Source organism: Venturia canescens, chromosome 4, assembly GCF_019457755.1.
Source record: "Venturia canescens isolate UGA chromosome 4, ASM1945775v1, whole genome shotgun sequence".
In the NCBI taxonomy this organism is placed as follows: domain Eukaryota; kingdom Metazoa; phylum Arthropoda; class Insecta; order Hymenoptera; family Ichneumonidae; genus Venturia; species Venturia canescens.
Genome location: NC_057424.1, coordinates 11,558,961 through 11,578,394, shown reverse-complemented (window position 1 = coordinate 11,578,394; position 19,434 = coordinate 11,558,961). Strand labels below are relative to the sequence as shown.

General features: G+C 42.7%; 1 protein-coding gene and 1 long non-coding RNA gene across 2 annotated transcripts in view; both read left to right on the top strand.

Moving 5' to 3' along the window:
- LOC122410310 (uncharacterized) overlaps window positions 1–4,820 on the top strand; it is a 41,310-nt gene extending 36,490 nt beyond the window's left edge. Inside the window, exons 4-5 of the mRNA XM_043418476.1 lie at window positions 4,309–4,592; window positions 4,792–4,820. Coding sequence (XP_043274411.1) covers window positions 4,309–4,592; window positions 4,792–4,802 — 295 coding nt within the window. The 3' untranslated portion in view covers window positions 4,803–4,820. The remainder of the gene's footprint in view (window positions 1–4,308; window positions 4,593–4,791) is intronic.
- Window positions 4,821–5,928: 1,108 nt separating this feature from the next.
- The window catches only part of LOC122410312 (uncharacterized), a 39,743-nt gene continuing 26,237 nt past the window's right edge, over window positions 5,929–19,434 (top strand). Inside the window, exons 1-4 of the long non-coding RNA XR_006260892.1 lie at window positions 5,929–6,012; window positions 6,908–7,011; window positions 7,378–7,605; window positions 7,716–7,879. This is a non-coding gene — a long non-coding RNA (uncharacterized lncRNA). The remainder of the gene's footprint in view (window positions 6,013–6,907; window positions 7,012–7,377; window positions 7,606–7,715; window positions 7,880–19,434) is intronic.

Sequence of the window (19,434 nt, the reverse complement as noted above, 5' to 3'; positions counted from 1 at the left end):
CGCCCTCCCTCTCTCTCTCTCTCTCTCGCTCAGTCTTTTTCTCCTCCTTTATTCTCTTTCGACACACACCGAGTTTCAGGGCGTCACTGCACGCAAGCACCCTCATCCTCATTGTCCTGTGCCGCGGGCGAAAACTCTGCTGCTCGCCCTCGCTACTACTCTCGGACGTACGACTCTCTCCTCACGCTGGGGGCTTGTTTCGCCGAGAGAGTATATACGATTCCAGAACCCCTCTTCTGGTCCCCAGTAGAACCACGGCAACGCGAGGCACTTTGAAATATTATTCAGAAACAGAGAGGGAGGAATTTGCAGAGCCGTATCGCGTCCAGAGTCCTCTACATCCGGCCAACAATGAGATATCACCCGAGAGTATAAAAAAAACCGAACCCCTGACCCTCTCCCGCTCTTCGAACCAGCGCCTGAGTGCCCATCGGACCACCCTCTACTATATAACCACCCCCTTGCAAAACTCAAGGAGCCTTTGTCGCTCCAGAATTTTTCGGATAATTTTTAATTAATTTGTTCGTCGTGACTGGCCCGGAAAACTCCTTCTCTCTTCCTCACATTTCCTTTCCTCGTCAAGCTTCCCTCGAACGACAACCGCATTTACGCTCCGCGTTACCCTGTCTTCACTACCTTTTTGTCTTTTTGAAGGGCCTACGCATTGCAAAAGCCACCAACTCCAGGGGCCAAAGGAAAGAACGTATGCAGATTGCTTCGCTGTCATGACAACCTGACGAAGTATCTAAGCTCGTGCCTCGGCAAGCCTTCCCAACTTCATAACCCAAGCTACACATTTATTCGTTTGATGAGGGAACCTACGAGAGTCTCTTAATAACCTGAGTGTTCAAACATTTCAGATGCTTTCACGAGTTATCACTCGCTTTGTTGTACACACATTTTAGCCTTTTAAATTACAGTTTTTCATACATTTGTATCCTCAGGTGGAAAAGAATTTGAAAAATTGTTCTTTTTTCTGTAATTTAGCAGGAAAATATGAATGGCAATTATGCCTCGAGTACATCAAACGAACTGACGCGTCATCATGACCAACAGGAAATTGAATTTCAATATAAAGTACAATGAAAAGTATTTGCAGACTCCGGGTCAGTGTCTTCTCATAACAGCATTCGTGTTAAATTGCGCATTCTTTTGTTCTAATGAACACCGTTGCCATGGCACAATCACACGGTAGTCTTTATTAATATGGTGTCGAACAATACGCGCGCGTAGTGAACTGCATGCTCCCCTTTCGTGGAGAAGAATTTTTAGAAAAAGGTAAAGCTACGTTTCTCTCATGGCAGGTGGGTTTCCGTTTTATTCCATCGTTCACGAATTCTTGGAGTTTTCACCATTGTCGCAAAAGTCGACATTTTCTGGATTTTAATCAGTCCTTAATTTATAAATTATATAGTTTATAACAATTTTGAAAATCTGCGTCAATCACTCAAATTTTACTTTCGAGTTGACAATTTTTTCGCAGTTTTTATTTACGGTAAAAATGGGGATTCCTGTGCTGCGTTTAAATGCTGAAGCTTTTCGTAAATATGCGTACTATTATAGCAGGAGTTCCAGTGTGAGTTTTCGATGCGCTCCGATTCATTTGCACTCGAGAATAACATCAACATCATTTTCAGGATTGAATCGAGATAAGTTTTGAAATTCTGTTTCTTCGAATATGGTACGTATTTTATTACCAGCAAAAATTCAGAGCACTTGAAATAGATTATTTTTTTTCCTTCAATTTAAGTAGAAAACTTGAGGGATAACTTTGGACAGAAATTATTGCAGTTTTTTTCAGTCCTTTCGCCGGGGTTTAGAGTTCATTCCGAGTAATTGGTCATATTCTTTTAAGTGAACGTTTCATCATCGTTCTCACGATGATGATGAACGTTTGAAGGAAAATTATCAAGCACAATTGGGTATCAAATTGAATTTGTTCCGAAAAGTTTCGCGGAAAGCGATGAGTTTATTGCAAGTAGTACTTTGACGAATAGCAAAAGTGTGATTAACACTTTTTAGCCAAGAAGATCAATCTTTCTCGATCGTTTAATCGTCGTATTTGGTGGTCCACGATATGACGAATTTGGTTTCGTTAAATAAATGTTTACAAAGTCGTGGAAAACGGTTGACTTTGAAGCGAGAACGTAGCCGTCGGCGCGGCATTTTTCCGACAGAGTTTCCCTTCCGTTATTTTTTCGTCAACGAGTGTGTAAAATGAAAAGTTTTGTATTTTGACATAAAGGACAAATATTATACGGCGGGGTATGACCCCACCCAAAAAAAAATTTTTTTTGTTAAGTTCAACTCGAAAACATTTCAACAAAATTTTATATTTTCGGCTTCGAAAATCGTAAGACCGTTGTTTTCAAGAGCTAAAAATGTTATTTAAAAAAAAAGCTAAAAATGAAAAGAAAATTAAAATTAAAAAATTAAAAAACAAAATTAAAAAAATCAAATTAAAAAGCTAAAAAAATTAATAGGAAAAAGAGCTCAAAATTAAAAGAAAGCTTCGCGTGGCGAATCAATGAATCTTTGCTCCAAAAGGAGTGAAGCGATCACATTTGATAGGTTACTTTCGAATCATTCAATAATTTATTGTATACGGTTTCCAAGATCACCGTTTTACAAATTGAAATTTCACAACAAATAGGTTCGCCTAAACTCACGTAATTTACTGGATTTTTAAATAAAAATGGTTCTTTATATTTTTCTGCTGTCTACAGCCTTTCTTGGATTCACGAATCTATGATCAACGCATATTCCGAAAAACAATGATATTTTTCCGTAGAATATTACGACAGCACATTTTTTAAGGATTATAAAGAAGAGGCAGTAATTTATTTTTCCGTAATTTTGCTGAAATTTCGAGGCATTACGTCAGAGAGGAGCGAGAAACGTGAGCGCGGAGCTTGGGGCTCTGCAGTGGAAAATAAAAAATGGAGGATTTGAAGCGACGGTAGGCGTAATCCTCCTTCGCTCTTTGGCCAATATGGCAGCCGGTGCCACGCGTCTCGTATTCCCAACGCATTATTTTACCATCTTCCTCGTAGGCACGAGAATAGCGAATGTGAAGGGATGAAAATCTATTTGAATAACGTTTTTTAAATGAAATTTAATGAAATATTTGAACGAACGAATTTACGCGACAATGAAGTTCACGATTTGGAGAAACTTCATTTAATTTTTTTCCCGATCCATCAGTTGACAAACGTGACGTCGCATCGTGTTGAACACGGCGCGTATAAAATATCGCAGTACTTTTGTTGCTGTTACGTGTAAACTTTTTTCATACCCGTCATTTGAGCGTGGCGATGTGACAGATCGATAAATGCTCGGATTGTTAAAAAAAATCTCAGTCCCATTTCCCGCGCGTTGTTTGCTCTAACAGTCGCGTATTCGGGTCGCGTAAGTTTTTTTAACCCATTTTCATAGCTGTTTTTTTCTCTCTTTTTTTATTCTTTCATTCTTTCTTTCTTTTTTTTTTTTTTTATTATTTTGTTCTTTCAGATCCGACACGTTGTTTTTTTCGTGATGAACAGCAAAACCGAGAGCGAGAGTGAACACTTTCGTTTTTATTCAATAGAGGACGAAAAAATGAGAAAAAGGTGAAAAAGAAAATGACAGCTAACGACAGATGCTGTTTTTTTTTGTATCGAAGCTTTTTTTGCAACCGTGTGGGGACGCAATGAACGGTATTTATACACGTGTTAACAGTATCGTTTGTGACCACGCGCACCACGTTCTAGGCACACCTGCGTAATCGAGATTTTCGTGTTTTTTTTTTATTTATCTATTTTTTTAACACGCGGCACGATAAACTGCTACGGAAATGTAGATTTTCATGGAATTGTCGATTAGCGATGGGAAACGGGGAGGGAGAAAAATGCGCATATATCTGCAAGACTAGCGAACGGACGGCGGAGAGATGGGTGACTTGTTCCGCGAGTTCATCGATTCATTTCCAAATTTACTTTATACTTCAGGAGCATCCACATTCAATTTTTCAACGGGTTTTCTCGCGCTCGCGTGTTTTCGCAAATATCGTAGATTCTCCAATCGAGCGTGCAATCCCGCGGAATCGAGTGCCGGGCCGCTAAAAGAGAGAAAAAGCACACGAGTGCGTCTGACTTTTTTCTCTTTTACTTTTTTAACGTGAAAAAAATTTTATGCGTAAAAAATAAATTAACTTCCCTGTGGGGATTCTTCATTCGTGGAATCTTCGTTCACGCCTTGCACTTTTTAGTTTCTTCACCACACCGATCCCTCAGGGTTTCTATGTTGACTCAACAATTTTTAAACTTTCAGTTACTCTACGGAGACAAGCTCGTTCACAAGAATTGACGATCATGCTGCCAGAACTCCGAGGCAACTGATCGAACGCTGGACGAACAAAGTTCACTGGGACAGACTACGATTCGCAATGCCAACATACTCGTTCGGGTCAACCGGGGTCCTGCAGCAGGTCGCAGGGTCGAATCGTGGGACTCAGACGAGCGACCTGCAGTCTCAACCAATGGGCGAACGGCTTATGCTCCGAAACGGGTTCACAGAGCATATTATGCGAGCTCTTTCCTCCGATCCTCAGACAGGTATTAAGAGTCTTGTCTTCCTCACGCTAGGGCTCCTGCAAACATATCATTTGACTTTGCTTTATGCAGCTGTGCTTGATCAACGTTTGAAGAATAGGGTGACAGCGATTTACACGAAATTTTGAAGAAATTTTATCAGTCTGCAAAGTCTAACGATTCTCGGAATTAAGTAAATCGAAAATTGTTTATTTTCTTACAGGCAATAATTAGGAATGGATGATCAACGCGACTTTTGTGAATTTAACGTTATTTTATAGTAATTTTTTGAATATGCCAAAGGATTAAATTTTGAGTGAAGAAAAAAATTCAAGTTCAAACGGCAGACAATTCGCAAAAGCTTCTTCTCGAATCGAATCGCCGTTGGGTGACGATACCCAAGTTTTTGTGCGACAAAAAGAAAAATCAGTTTTTAAATTTGTTTGCGGCAACAGTTTTCGGACAGCTCATGATTTCAGTGAATCCGAAATCCTGCCAGAATTCGGTTTCTAGTTAATCCGTGGTAGGCAAATTGTCAATGGGTCGATACAATATCGAGAATTGAGATTCAATATGGCAATAAATAGTGAGAATCTGAACTATTCTCAGTGATGTTTATGTTGATAGAGTAACCGAAGAATACGTGCGAGAGAGTTGCTGTTAAAAAGTGCACACCTCGAGAACGAATGAGCAATCGCCCAGGAGTTTTTCATTCTTGAAAAAAAAAACAGACTTGCTGGTTTTACTGTAAATCAGAAAAGTTGCTCTATTGCGACGAGAGAAAGAGGGTGAAAGTGAAGAAGAAAGAGAATGAGAGAAGGAAAGGTTTGAGGTATGGCCTACAAAAATACAGATTTCCAATAACCGATAGGTTACCGTACCCTCAACGCGGTACAGAGAACGCAAAGCTCGCGGTAACGCTTGACACAAGGGTGACAGAGAGAAAAAGGGAGAGAGAGAGAGAGAGAGAGAGAGAGCGGGGAGGAAAGAGGAGGAGCTGGGAAAAAGAAGAGGGAATTTCGCTCATATTCTCTCACACTTAGTATCGTAGAATTTTTGTTTTTTTTTTTTTATCGATTCTCTCAATGCCATTCATTCTCTACTCTTCCCCTAGCGGTCAATCACTCCATACCCGCGATCGTGCGTTCTTTTTCTTTCGGTGTATCATATCTTTTTTGTAGCCTCGATGTATATTCTTCTTTATTTCGTTTTCACAGCCACGTCATACGAATCTACACGTTCCTCGTTATTTATTCTTTTTCTCATGGCTCTCTTTCTATTTTTCTTTGTGGGGCTGAGCTTTTATTTTTATTTTGTTTTTTTACATGTGTATCACACCTTGAACCATACGTGCTCTTCAGGTTCATCTCTGTCCTCGAAAATTCGATCAACAACCTGTGCGATGCTGATCCGCGTGGATTTATCGCGATAAACGAACGTTACGGTGAGTGCGTACACGTGCACGTGCGAATTTTTCGATTTTTCACTTTTCAAAAATTCTCATTCGAAAAGTATGATAATCGTGAGCTCTGCGTGCGAAGTACTTACACCGAAAGCTTGGACATAAAGTTTTTTTATTTATTGTGCAAAAATTTTTCCGATAATGGGAGCTCGAACAGCCGGATTAATGATTATTTGTTTGGATGCTATACGAATATTTTCGTATAGCATAAAGTATAAACATTCTGTTTATATACTTAGTAAAATTATTTGAAAGTTGTGTCTCTAAAAAGTCCCAGAGCAGGAAACTGGATGTCACCTAGAGCGCGTTGTATTTTTGTCTCGAAAAACCTAACTTCAACAAAATTTAACGAGCGGTTGAAACAGAATGATTGCGAACACCATCATATTTTTTCTACGTGAAAAAAATGGGAGAATGAGTAAACTGGGAAGATTAATACGTTATGCACGAAATTTGCAAATATCAGAGTTCAATGTGTATACTTCGAAACTATTATTATTGTGAAAACTTCTGAAAAAACCCAAACATGTTCAAACGTAATTTAGTGGTAGCAAAATATTGATTTGGTTGTTCACATTGGGAAATGGGTAAAATGTTGCTCTTATTTTTCCATTGGTACGTCCTCGTATCAAGAGTTCTGTTTTGCTTTGGTTTCTTTCATCATATCGCCACCTCCGCTGGTGACTCTTGATGGGAACTTCGTCCTGTCAATTCTCTCTCGACATCGGCATCCGTCGACGCTTGGTTCGTTCGGCCACCAGTAGCCCACCTTTACCACGATATCACGAGTTTGCTTCTGGCTCTTGGTCGATCTCCGCTTCTCCCTTTCGTTCACACGGCGGTTAATAAAACATTGATTGGATTGACATCGTTGTAGGTATAGGGAAGCCGTTCGATTCCAATAAGCATCTCGTTGTTTCTCGTGGAGTCGACTGCTGATATTCCGAGATGAATAAGATGAATCAGTCACTGGTACAATCGGTACGTTTACACGTTGCTATATGGAGCTGTAAATGTTTTTCTTTTTTCAGAGTCTTTGATTGCTTTTTTTATCGGTAAACCCGATAACCAGCGTTCTCTCATTGCATCACTTTCATTCAGAGGTTTTTTTAGCCACCTTAAAAACACGTTTGCGATCATCAAGCCCGAGTACTTAATTCATTCATTCTGCGACGTATTGTTTCCAAAAAATATTTTTCCATACAATAAACTATGCAAATTTAATCAATAGAGGCAATGATAATGCTGCATTTATGCAAGATTTTTTTATAATCCTTTCGCGCTACGAACAAATTCTCTATGCCAACGAGAGTTGAATAATTTATTAGAACCGTTTTTCCGAAATAGGTTAATTTCCGATGGCCGCCGCTCATAGCACGAGCGTCATCAGCAGGTGGTCGGTAAAGCCTAAACGTTATCGTTCTCCTGCCAATTTCATATCGTGGTGCACTAAACACTACGAGTCCTAATATAGGCGATCACACATAGCGAAGCACGTTACCATGGGGATCCGTGGGATAGCCAACGACTGACCGTGTCCACGGAAGTACGTACGCAACGATGGTCCTTTGTCGGGTAATTGTGATTTATTTAGCTTTATTTTTGACACTTTCATATTGTTTGATCGATAAGAATTCCGCTTATGAAATCTTTCATATTCACATACTATTAACTTTTTTCAGTAGAAGCGGTTGTTCAAATACTTTCGTTCAAGTTTGTGTAAACGTGCGTGCATGCACGTCCCGGATGAGCTTCCATACATTAGGGTCTTGCGTATTACCAGTCATTGACGATGACACGGTCCCACAACGTTCCGGAGAATGTGCGTTCATGGTCACGCACGAACCAGGTGAGTCGACCTCGAAATTCAAAGCATTGCACAGTGTTGCACCAATCAACACGGTTTCTCGAGTGGAACGGGTTGATGAACAATCGATGCTTGAGAAGCCTCCACAATGTGCGATTTTTATGGGTCCAATGCACTTTTATGGATCTTCCGAAAATACAGATGCGTGCGGCAGTCTTTCTGGAAATGCAACGGTGCCATGAGAACTCAAGTCATTTTGTGTGGCTTACTGACGAACGATTCGAACCGCATAATCGATCAGGTTATCTGGCAGTTCACGAGGGTAGATTTAGATGACAGGGGAAGGCGAGGGATTACTGCCATCGTTATCAAAGAGGGGTGTACCCGCGTGAGTAACGGAGAGCGATGAAAAATTCATTCGTTCACACATAACCCATGCACTGGTCGACGCATCAATGGCTGAGGCGCAGCAATTTTTCGAGAGCTTGGAATGTCAGAATAATTAGGGGATTTCATTGCTATTATGCTTGGCTATTATTTGAAACGTTGAACAACCAACGAAAGTGGTTCGTCAAGAATTCATCATCAAGATTTCCCCCGCAGCAACGTGCAACATTTTAATCCTCCAGGCTTCGTATTCGCTTCAAATCGATACTTCTGAACAAAACGATTAGATTATTGTTTAGGCGGAGGGATGAATCGGTGATCACAGGGTCGTTGACACTTAGGGGAGTGTCCTATATCGTAATGTATTGTGGATATATTCGGGGTCAAGTTCCCGTCGAACGGTATGCCCGTGACCGAATTCCTATTGGAAACTCGCAGTCTGCAATGTGTTCATTGGGTTGTATTGGTCCTCGCGTATGCTCTGCTGTTGTCGGCGAATATATTTACGTAAATAGAGTGTGTGTGTGGGTGTGCATGGACACAAGGTACGCACTGCTTATACACGCGTGAAACAGTGTACGTGTGTTTTGGCGCGCGCGCGCGCGTTCGCTCGTCGGTTGTGTATGTACGTGAGACACTGGTCCCGCACGAATTGGGGGTCGACGAGCGGTTAATTGGTTCAGTATCAAGGTCAAAGCTCTCACTAACGTATGATCGAGTTAACATGAAGCGGGCACATTGAACAAGCACCCAACGTTCAAGACGTGAGCAGTCTTTTTTTTTAAATCCTTTTAGAGGCTATTAATTTGCGATATTTATAGGATTGTGTGGATCAATGGAGCATTGCTGTGCATCGGCGGTGGTGACAATGGTATCGAGGAATCATTGAAATGACCCATTTTTTACATGCACAATGAGCTTTTTTAGTACCCTCGCATCAATACAGATCGTATCGGCGTGCACTGGTACCCTTCATTTGTAATTCAATATATTTCGCTCCTCTGGAACCGTTTAACTGCGTCGATCGAACGAAAATAAAAGGCAAACTGTGCGGCATGTTCGAATTGACAGGTGGTTCAAAGCCAACAGATTTTATTATAAATACAGAATTTCCTGGTTCAACTAGTATGAAAGGGCACTGTAGTTGTGCCCTTGGCTTTGCCCGCGTTCCGATACAGAAGTAATAGCAGATCGGGCTCCATCTTGATTGAAATATTTTAAGCATACAATCGATTTTCGCATTTCCATTCGCTAGTCGGAGATTTTGATATATAATTTTGTTATTTTTCGATAACGATCCGATTCAGGCCAATTGCAATCGATCTGAAGCCATATTCCAAAGCTCCCTGCCAGGGGGCAAGTGGATTCCGAAGTCCGTCACTGGAGAAATCCTAAAAGGACACATTCCCAACGACGAAAGTCGCGAATTCTAAAAACTCTCGAATTCACTCGTTTTTTTAACGTCACTTTTAATGGAACTGACAAACCGTGCATTGGTTTATGAAAAATCGAATGAATTTTTGACTCCACGACACTCGACAGAGAATTACGTACACAAATACGTCGCGCACCCTTCGAGTGTGCTCATGCAGTCCTTAAAAAAAGGGCGCGTGTCTAATTCATTGAAGGATCTAGCAAATTACTATTTGCTTCGCAATACCTATATACGTACATATATATTTATACGCGTTTAGTGTACTCGAAGAGACTGACAATAACCAATCATGTGCAATTAACCACTGACACCATGACGCCTAAATACTCTCACGGCCCTATGTATACGGTCTCCGGTTATGTTTCCATTATGTGGCCGTATCGACATGTGTTTCGAGCGCCACCATCGTCCTGCTATTGCTTCGCTCGCTACACACTACGGTCACACATATTCTCTTCATTGTGATATACCCGCTGCTCTTGGATATCTCCTATAGGACGTATGTAGAGTGTATATAGAGACGTACGATCGCCAACGGGGCTGAGGCTGAAGGGGTGAGATACATTGATACCTGGTCCTGATACACAACTGCCTAATAGGCCTATCGACCTATACCTACTAACCTGTACCTACTAACAAACCACTCTGTACACTCTGCTCCCTTATTCTCGATTTCTCTCTCTCTCTCGCTCTGTCTCACTGTGTATCGGTGTCGAGATCGGCTTTGACAAGATTCCGATGAGATGACGTTTACATGCAGCTATCAGTCGTAGTTATCGCATGATTAAGCAAGTGGGTTCAATGCATTATCAGAGCCTTAATCAAATCGTAATATCAATTGATTGACACGATACTTACATAGGGCAGAGCTCGGCGTTTATTGAGCAACGGATCTGAAAACTGGTTGTTTAGTTTATTCGCATTTTGTGTGAAGGTCAACTCGATGATTCGTGAGAAAATTGGTGTCATCAGAAAAGTACGAGTAACGATGATGAATAGTACGTTAAAGTTTTCAGGTGATTATACAAATTGGGGGCGCGTAAGTTTGAGCTTGTTTTGGTGGATTTGCCTTTTGGGATCGGTGGGAAAAAGTTAGCGGAGGAAAAAAAAAGTATAGATATATTTAGCAAAGGTTTCCAGTGACGATTTTAGTTCAAATTGGCGTCTACCGTGCTTCGGTTGTAGGAAATAATGGGTGATACCTGTTCGGGGTCATAGGTGAGGTCAGGACCTTCAGACCTTCTCCAGATCCAAAGCGAGCAACCTGCTAAGGGCCACCACCCTGTCACAGCTCCGTTCCCCCTCTTTTTCTCCAGTAAACCAGTCGTGCACGAACCCTGCGAGCTGCCCCCTCTTCGTAGTAGTTTTTAGATGGATCCTCGGCAGTGGGGGTTGCACGCTCTGCAGAAACTAGTTTAGACCTTCGCTGAGGGTCACCCAGTAGTACCCCTTGCAGCATCATGCTAAAAATAACGTGCTCGACGCCTGCAAAGACATTCGAGGAAATTTGGCTTTATTCATCAGACCCATTTTTCCCACGAGAAATACTTTTCAAGACCTCACAGACAAAATAATATTTCTCGATCGATTCAGGCATGGAAGATGAACTCGAGCAGATCAAACAAGATGGCAAATCTCGTGGTGCACTTCACGCCTTGAACATTCCTGCAAATTTCCATCCATCAGATGCCTTCAATTCTGTGTAACGTCCACGATGAAAGAAACCTCTCGCACATGCTGGAAACGAGCTCCCAATGCCTTCCTTAGTCTAAGCATGTTCTGCAGAAATTTATAAATGCTATTACTGCAGATGTTGAAGGAGAAGCTACACAGCTCGACGACGAATTAAAATACAAAGATGCACAGTTCCATTCTGTAAGTTGTATTTCCCACGTTGAGCTCATATTCTACTCTCTTAAGATTCGTAATGCAGAAGAACAGTTTTTTATTCAGGATCGATGATAAACTTCGCAGCCATTGAGCCATTTGCAAACGTCGTATACAATTTTGCTTATCGTTGCAGCTTCTTAGTATATCTTCTGACTATGATGACTCCTCACAACGGTTTATTGAATTTCGTATCGCTTCCTACGCGTTCTTTGTCCTCGTTTTTTTTTCACGAGCTTCGTTATAGCGATCTTCTTTTGTTATTTTTGGAACTGTGCGACTATTGCATTGTAAAGGTGTAGAGTTGAAGGAAAAACCTAAGCAAATATATAAAACTCAGCAATTTTGGTAACAACGATATCGTCAAGGTGATCAGCAAACTTCCACAAAAAGCTACTGCCAGTTCGGGGCCTGAACTTCTGTTTGGTCGTAGAAACTTTCCTTTTTCCTTCCAAATTTTAATCTCCGTGGAAAAAACTGAACTTTTACGTACTCATCGGAGTAGTAATGAAATTTTGAATTTTAATACGAGTATGAACTGTGGGAAACGATCATTTTCATTTGTATCCAACTTTTATTGTCAGACGTCTGGTTATTTCTTTTTCCGTTATCCATGTCCATTCCTTCCCATCTTTTTGGCCACGATAACTGGAAGCGCAAAACAAATCAGGATGAACACGAAGCAGCCCACATTTCCAACAGTACGAGACTTTGGAAAGTCGTTTTCTATTTTTTATTCTTTGAAAGCAGAAGCCAAAAGTTCTGTCCATTTAGACAGAGATTTTCGTATCACATGCAACACGAAATGGATGCCGCTCGGTTTTCGTAAAAAATATTGAATTACACGGCGCTAATCGAACGAAATTCACCGTCGAGTGGTGGGGGTTGCAGACTTCTGCAGCCAGACTGCAGTTCTAGTCATTCCAGTGTCGAAGGACACACGCAGAGGGTTGAAGGGAACGGGGTGGAGGAACGATGTTCGAGGCTGTAACTCTGCTGGGGGCACGACAATAGAAGCGGTTCTTGTCCTACAGTGGAAGCTGTTTTTTTCCGAGCTATCCATCCTTGCGAGCTAGCTCAGCTAGCTCTATGCAAATTTCCACTAAACGAGTAGGACCGGGCTTTTGGAAACGTTCGCGATCCGAGATCGCGACGCCAGTTATCTCACGGTCGCGAGGATGACAAGTACGAAAAATCTCCACAGCAGAGTTCTTCGAGAAAAGGAAAGCGCATCGTTCGCAGAGATATTCCGTCGCGAAGGAAGCGTAGTTCCGCCGTTTAACGTCATGGGCATGAGCTGAGAAAAAGTGGCAGCACCGTGCAAACGCTCGCAAATACGCCCACAGGGAAAACACCCGTCGGTGTGTTGCCGAGGCTCGTGCATGTATTCCCCTCGAGTTTCGCGCGGAAGAAAAAAATGGCGGGAAAAGCGTGTGGAGGGTACGTAGGCGCAGGATCGATGAAGTCCGCAAAATGGCGACGGGAAAAGCCCACCGGAGAGAAAGAGAAAACGAGATACGCCGCGCGGTGGAAAAGTGCGAACGCGGGAGCAGGAGGAAATAGCGAGACGGTGGCGCGAAAGAGGAGAGTGGAATCGACAGAGGGAGACGCGCCGCTGCCGTCGAGAGAGGGATGAAGATAAAGCGAGAGGAAAATATGGATCGATAGCGAACGAGGGGAAAATAGGTGAGTATCGTTGAGAATAAAAAAAAAGAGAGAGAGAGAAAAGGAAGATAAGCGGAAAAAAAATTCGAATACTCTATCGTTCTCTCCCTCCCTCCCTCTCTTTTTTCCTCTCTCTCTCACTCGCGGGTGCGCTCTTTGTATGGCATTTGTGGGTCAAGGGTGAATCTGGGGGTTACTGCACCGCGATATTTGTGTTTATCGAGATCGCATATATAGCGAAATATCGGAATATATAGACGTATATGGAGCCCCTCGAAATAATAATTCCTCTCTTTTCAATGCTTGTTCCATTCATCGATGTTGTACCCATATATCGTCGACCTTCCGTCGTTGTACATGCAGTGCATATAATTTGATTACTTCACGCAAATGACATGGAATTGTGTTTCGGTTCGTCGGAGCACCAGCGAAAGTGAGGACGGAGTGAGACTTTTTAAACGCGTTTTTTTTTAAGGAGAATCTTTTTTTTTCATCAGCTTACGAGTTTGAATTTAGCTTGACTTGTAATAAGTGCTGACACGAGATTCATTAACGGGGCCGAGTGTGCGTTTTCCACAGAAGTACGCCCGCCGAGGGTGCGCGCCTACGTCAATGTGTAACTAGTAATGGCTGCATATAAACGAGGCACATGTACCTAAAGCACAAATGAAATCCCTGGGTGGAAGGAAAGACCGAAGTCCGGAGTGTTAGCTCCGGGAGGGATACTCTCGGGATTATGGGCAAGAGAGCGGAGGAGAGAAAAGAAACACGAGCCGTACGAGGACGCGAGGGAGCACAGAGTTCCATGGCCGACGGAAAAGTGTAATCGACAAAGTTTATCGGGTGGCAGAAATAGTCGGCAGATAGGCGTCGCTGGTTAGGGAAGAAGGAAAGAGAGGGAGCAGGGAGAAAGAGAAAAAGAAGGACGGACAGGGGATTAACATCGAGGATATAAACCACCCTCCGTCGGTTCGAGATATTCCCGCCTCATTTCTCTAGAGACCCTCTCAGAAAAAGACACGGAGAGCGGGAGTTGGTCGTTTTCTCGAACTGCTACGCAACCCTCTTTCGCCATCTCACCCTGACATTTTCTAAATTGTAAAATGGAAACAGCTTCTCTGGACATACTTGGCATTGTGTACCAGCAGCGAATATCACAGCGCGCGCAAATGTAACGGGCAAACATTCGATAGACAAAAAATGCTTTTCAACTATTTTCTATCTTCCCGCGTGTGCGAAAAGTCGCTTCCTCTTCTTCTCTCACGTATTTCTCTTGCCATTTACTTTTATTATCCGATATAATTACGTATCGAATCGCCACGTTTTTTTCCCTCCGCATATTTTCCTCGCGCGTATTCTCACGAGGTATATTTGAAGAGAGGGAGATTCATTCGATCGGAAGTTATATATCGATGAAAGCAAGTGGCGAGCATTATTCTCACGACTTATTTAGCTCGGATATGTGGGTTTTCCTTTGCTTCTTTTTACCGCTTACTCCTCCCCCGTGTGCACCGATCTATTGAGCTTTGAATTATTAGATTTCCATATTGATGTTTCACGACGTGTTTTGTTGTTTCGCTTGTTTTATTATCATTTTTATCGGATAGTCTGCCGGCGCGCATATAGACACCGATTCACGTCGTATGAACCCGTGGAAGCTTGATGGCTCATCGAATAAACGCTTGCATGCATCAACAGCAATTCTTCACTCATTCCCTACCCGCACGTTTTCTCCTCTCCTTTCCAACCTCTTCCAATCCCATTTTTCTCGTGACCTCATCGCATCCATCACGAGACTTAATTTACTCGATACGAAAATTGCCTTTCACTCTTCAGAGCTATATCGCCCCCGTCGTCTTCACCGCGTCGTCTCGGAGCTTAAACTCTTGTTTTATCATTCCTCTTCCCCCTCTTCCCACCCTTTCTCATCTGCTGCGTTTAAATAACGGCTGTTATTTTTTTTCTCCTTTTTTCCGCAACAGCTGGAAGGGAGAAATTCTCGTTTACAGTGCCTCAAGAGTCGTCTCTATATATGCATTCTATATTCTTAAACAACTATAGACTTCCTCTCAGCCATCCTCTGCTTCGCATCCTTCGCTATAGCTTTTTAATTAATCTCGTCCTTTTACCTTAATCGATCATCAACTCATCGACCCTCCTAAATAACTTTAATTAAAACCAGAGAGTTCGAATGCATATATGTCAGACATCCCTTTGAAAAGGTTCGCTCGCGTTTTCCTATTCATTCATTCTGCAAGCTTTTACCGTATCAAAACGGCACCAAAATAAACATCCACAGTTCGATTAATGAGAGGAATTTCCTGATATTTTTAAATTTTTCGGAAAGATTCGAAATCAAATTATATCTGAAATGATTTATCCTTCTTGTGAGTTGAAAAAGCAATTTTGTTGGATGATAAATAAATTGCTTGGAATTCAATCGTTCGTTAAGAATTTGAGCTCTTTATTCTGCGAGCTTAGTTCGCGCTAATTCAGTTTATCATTTTTTTTTATTAAATTTAATATTTCTGAATTCGATTATGCATAATGAAATTTTCAACGATAAATCATGTTTCAAATTGGTTGAAAAATTTATCATTATATCGAAAAGGTTGCAAAGAGCGTTGCGCAATTAAGGACAAGCTCGAACGTCACGGTCGGATCGACTTTTTTGTTCTAATATTTCAACAATACTTCATTGCGATACGAAGGAAATATGACAGTAATATTTCCAGTTTGATAAATTTCCAATATTGTGGTAAAACTTCAAAATAACGAATATTGAACTTTTAATTCAAAACGTACCGTTCTCCCATCAGTCTTTTGCGCCAACATTGAATTTTGGTATATATAAAAATATTTGTAGAATTACTCGAATTCTACGTGTACAAGCGAGCGTGTCGGCGCGAACCGTTGAAATAGCAAGCGACTATGCATACGTACGTGAAGAGAAGAAGTATGTGAGTTATTTCATGTTTCGAGGCACGTTTGCGTCAGCGAATCCTTTGTTTCGTCTTGACGGGCCGAAACGTTTATCAAGTTTGGTTTCTGTTCTTCAGTCTCTCGCTTTTTCTCCAGCGTCGTGTTCTTGTCTCACCGGAGTTCCAACTGTAATCTAAAGTTTCTTTTTCATGCGTGTCTTTTGTCTGGTACGTGTAACGGCTGTTCGAGGACGGAGATTGTACAGAAGCTTCCATCTAAAAGTGAAAAGTTTTGTTTTCTAGACAACATTCACGATTTTATGTGTGGGACGGTATAGGACCGTAAAGTTAACTGCGATAATGAAAATCCTTATGAAAATAATAATTGAGCTTCGCTGGTTGAATTTGCCAGTCCGCCTCAAATATCAGCGAGCTCTCTTTAGCCAGCATCTACATCTCGAGGGGTGTTCTCATCCAGAACCGTACCGCGGCGTCGTGGCGAATTTTCATCAGAAGTTTCGGGCTCAAAGCCCCTCCCCTCGGCGTTCCACCACTCCGGAGGGCTTTTTGTGGGTGTGTATAGGGAAGGGGCGATTTTTCTTGCGTCACCACGTTAAAGGTGCCGAAATGGCGGGTACGAGAGCACCGAACCGCGAGACCCGAAGGGAGACTGACACGGTTCTCCGTTGTTCGGGAACTTTCCTAGATGCGGATAGAAGCTTGTTTCTTTACGGAGAGACAGAGATACGGGCCAGACGAAAAGAGAGACGCAGATGAAGAGACGTCCGTGGCGGGGCCACGCGAGCGCGTAATAGCGAAGTTTACTTTGGCCATTTGTATTGTAGCAGGAGACGAGAAAGGGTTGGCTGCAGGGAAAGGAGTGCGCGTAAAGTACAGAGAGGAGCCTTTCCAGAGTGAAGGAGCGAGAGGTAGGGAGGGAGAGAGGTCGCACACAACGGTCAATGACTATTCGGAGGTCCAACGAAGAGGCACGAAAACCACGAGAGTCTCGGCCACGGGGATACATCCACCGCACCTCCCACTTTGTCCGAGAACGTTGGAAAATGTTCGCATATTTGACGAAGAAAGAGAATGGAAGCTGGAAACCGTGGGCAAAAGTCGTTGCTTGCATGACACTGCTGATATAATTTACGATATAAAGTTTTATCGTACGCGAGCTTTCGCCCTTATAATGACCAAAGTTTTGTATAACTGCATATACGCTGGCAAGCGATAACCACAGAGCTCTTAGAGAGGAGTGCGGGGCTGCCCCCCGGGTCCTCTGTTTCGTATACACGTAGCAACGGAACCCTCTGTCCGCTCCAGGAGTCGATAAATTAGCATTAATTTTTTTCCTCCACCCTGCAAGCTTGTCTGCTTCAGCTGGGACTTAGACCGCCATTTTGCATGCGCGATAAAGTCTCTTAGCTTTTTTGCAAATGAACGAGAAAAGCCTCAGAGACGCGGCTCATTCAAACGGGTTCCATATACCGAGCGCCAATTAATCTGTTTTCATTGATTTCCTCCTGGAATTCGTCGCGCCTGTCGATCGAACTTGCCTCTGATTTTCAGAAAAATCCAACAGTCGTAATTATATTTCAAAATTGCATTTCGTACCCTCTGGATACGATGCCAACTTGTGCGTCTGCCCCCACATTCGTTACATAATGAATGTAACAAAGATGGTTAACAATGTACACTTGTACGTGTACACGCGGTGAGCATGTTTTCGATCGGGAAAAGGGACAACGCGGTATGTTCCAACTATGCAACGCCTACATCTATGCCATCAACTTCCCCCCTCTTCTTTCTTCTCTTCCCTCCACATCTCGTACTATATACCCCTCACTTTCAACGGGTCAAATTAATTCTGGTATTAAAATTTGGCTTGCAAATATCTCCAGCCTCGCGGTTGGACCGACAAATACCAGGATAGTCACGTGCGTATAGCTCGGTTTGGTTATACCATACGACACAACAGACCACGTACAGAACAGGTATATGTAGCACATACAGAGACCGAGAGGGCGAGGATGAGAGAGAAGATAATATATACGGAGCCTACGGGACTACAGCCCCATAGGGTCTGCGTTCAGAGTTCTCTAGTCCTCTCATTTCCTCTGTTCTCGCTCTCTCTCTCTCTTTCTCTCTCTCTCTCTCTCTCTCTCTCTCTCTCTCTCTCTCTCTCTCTCTCTCTCTCTCTCTCTCTCTTCGTTCATATTCCATCAAAGTGACACTGCACACAGAGCGAAGCGTGTTCTCTTTTTTGCTTTTCCGTACGCATGGGCATACGCGAATATTTCGAATTCGTGTATAGGATTTGTGCGACCTCTATTCGGAGCTCAACTTTCATCTCCGTGTGTCAGTTGAACACTGAAAATTCGTGGGCGCGTGTAGCTGCATGAGCACGCATGTAATTTACATCTGTTTTCACGCAGAGTCCTCGCACTCGCTCGGGATTCTCAGTTTCAGAGGCCATCAGGGAAAGAGCATTGCTTTCTCGCTCCGTTTCTCGCGTGGTTACCGTGCGTACATGAAACTGGCGCAAAGTAGCGCTCGCAGTGGTACGCCGTTGGAGAGCGAAATCCTGCTAGAATTCTGGCGATGTGATACGGACTCACTCGATTCGTTGCATGCGTCTGGATCTATTCAGGGGTTTTGGGACGTTCCGAGTTAGGAGGCTTCCCTTAATCCGACGAAAACATGACTTCGCTCATTCCATACTTATTTGTAAATAGTATTATGCTTGATAAATATACGGGAATGGAAGAAAGAGCGTACGAGACAAATAGAAATAGAGCAGCGAATGAATTCTTTCAATCGTTGAAATTCCGTCGAAGCTTTTTCGCCCCGCGACAAATTGTTTTGTACGGTCAGTTCCTTTCGTCGTTTCGTATTTCCCTTTAGCATGTTTCGGCTTCGTCTGTGCTTCTCGATCATTCTTGCGAGGGTCTGCAGAGCAGACGCTAATACGTCCGCACCCTCCGTCAAGAAATGGCTCTCCGAATGGCTAGCGCACCCTCGGATTACCCCATGTAAATACAATCAATATTCGCGAAATTAAACGGACCAGCGTCTCGTGATCGAACAGCGAAAAGGGATGAAAAGAAGATGCTGAACGAACGGGCACGATTCAATCGCCGGGAGAGCCAGATCAAAGGCGAGCCTCGAAGTTCTGTCGATTTCTGTAGAAAATTCTTCAGTTTCAAACAAAACTGCTGACTTTGGATTTACCGTATGCATCGTTTCATGGTCGTGTTGTGATAAAAAAAAAGACGCTATAAACGCGCCGACTTTTTCCA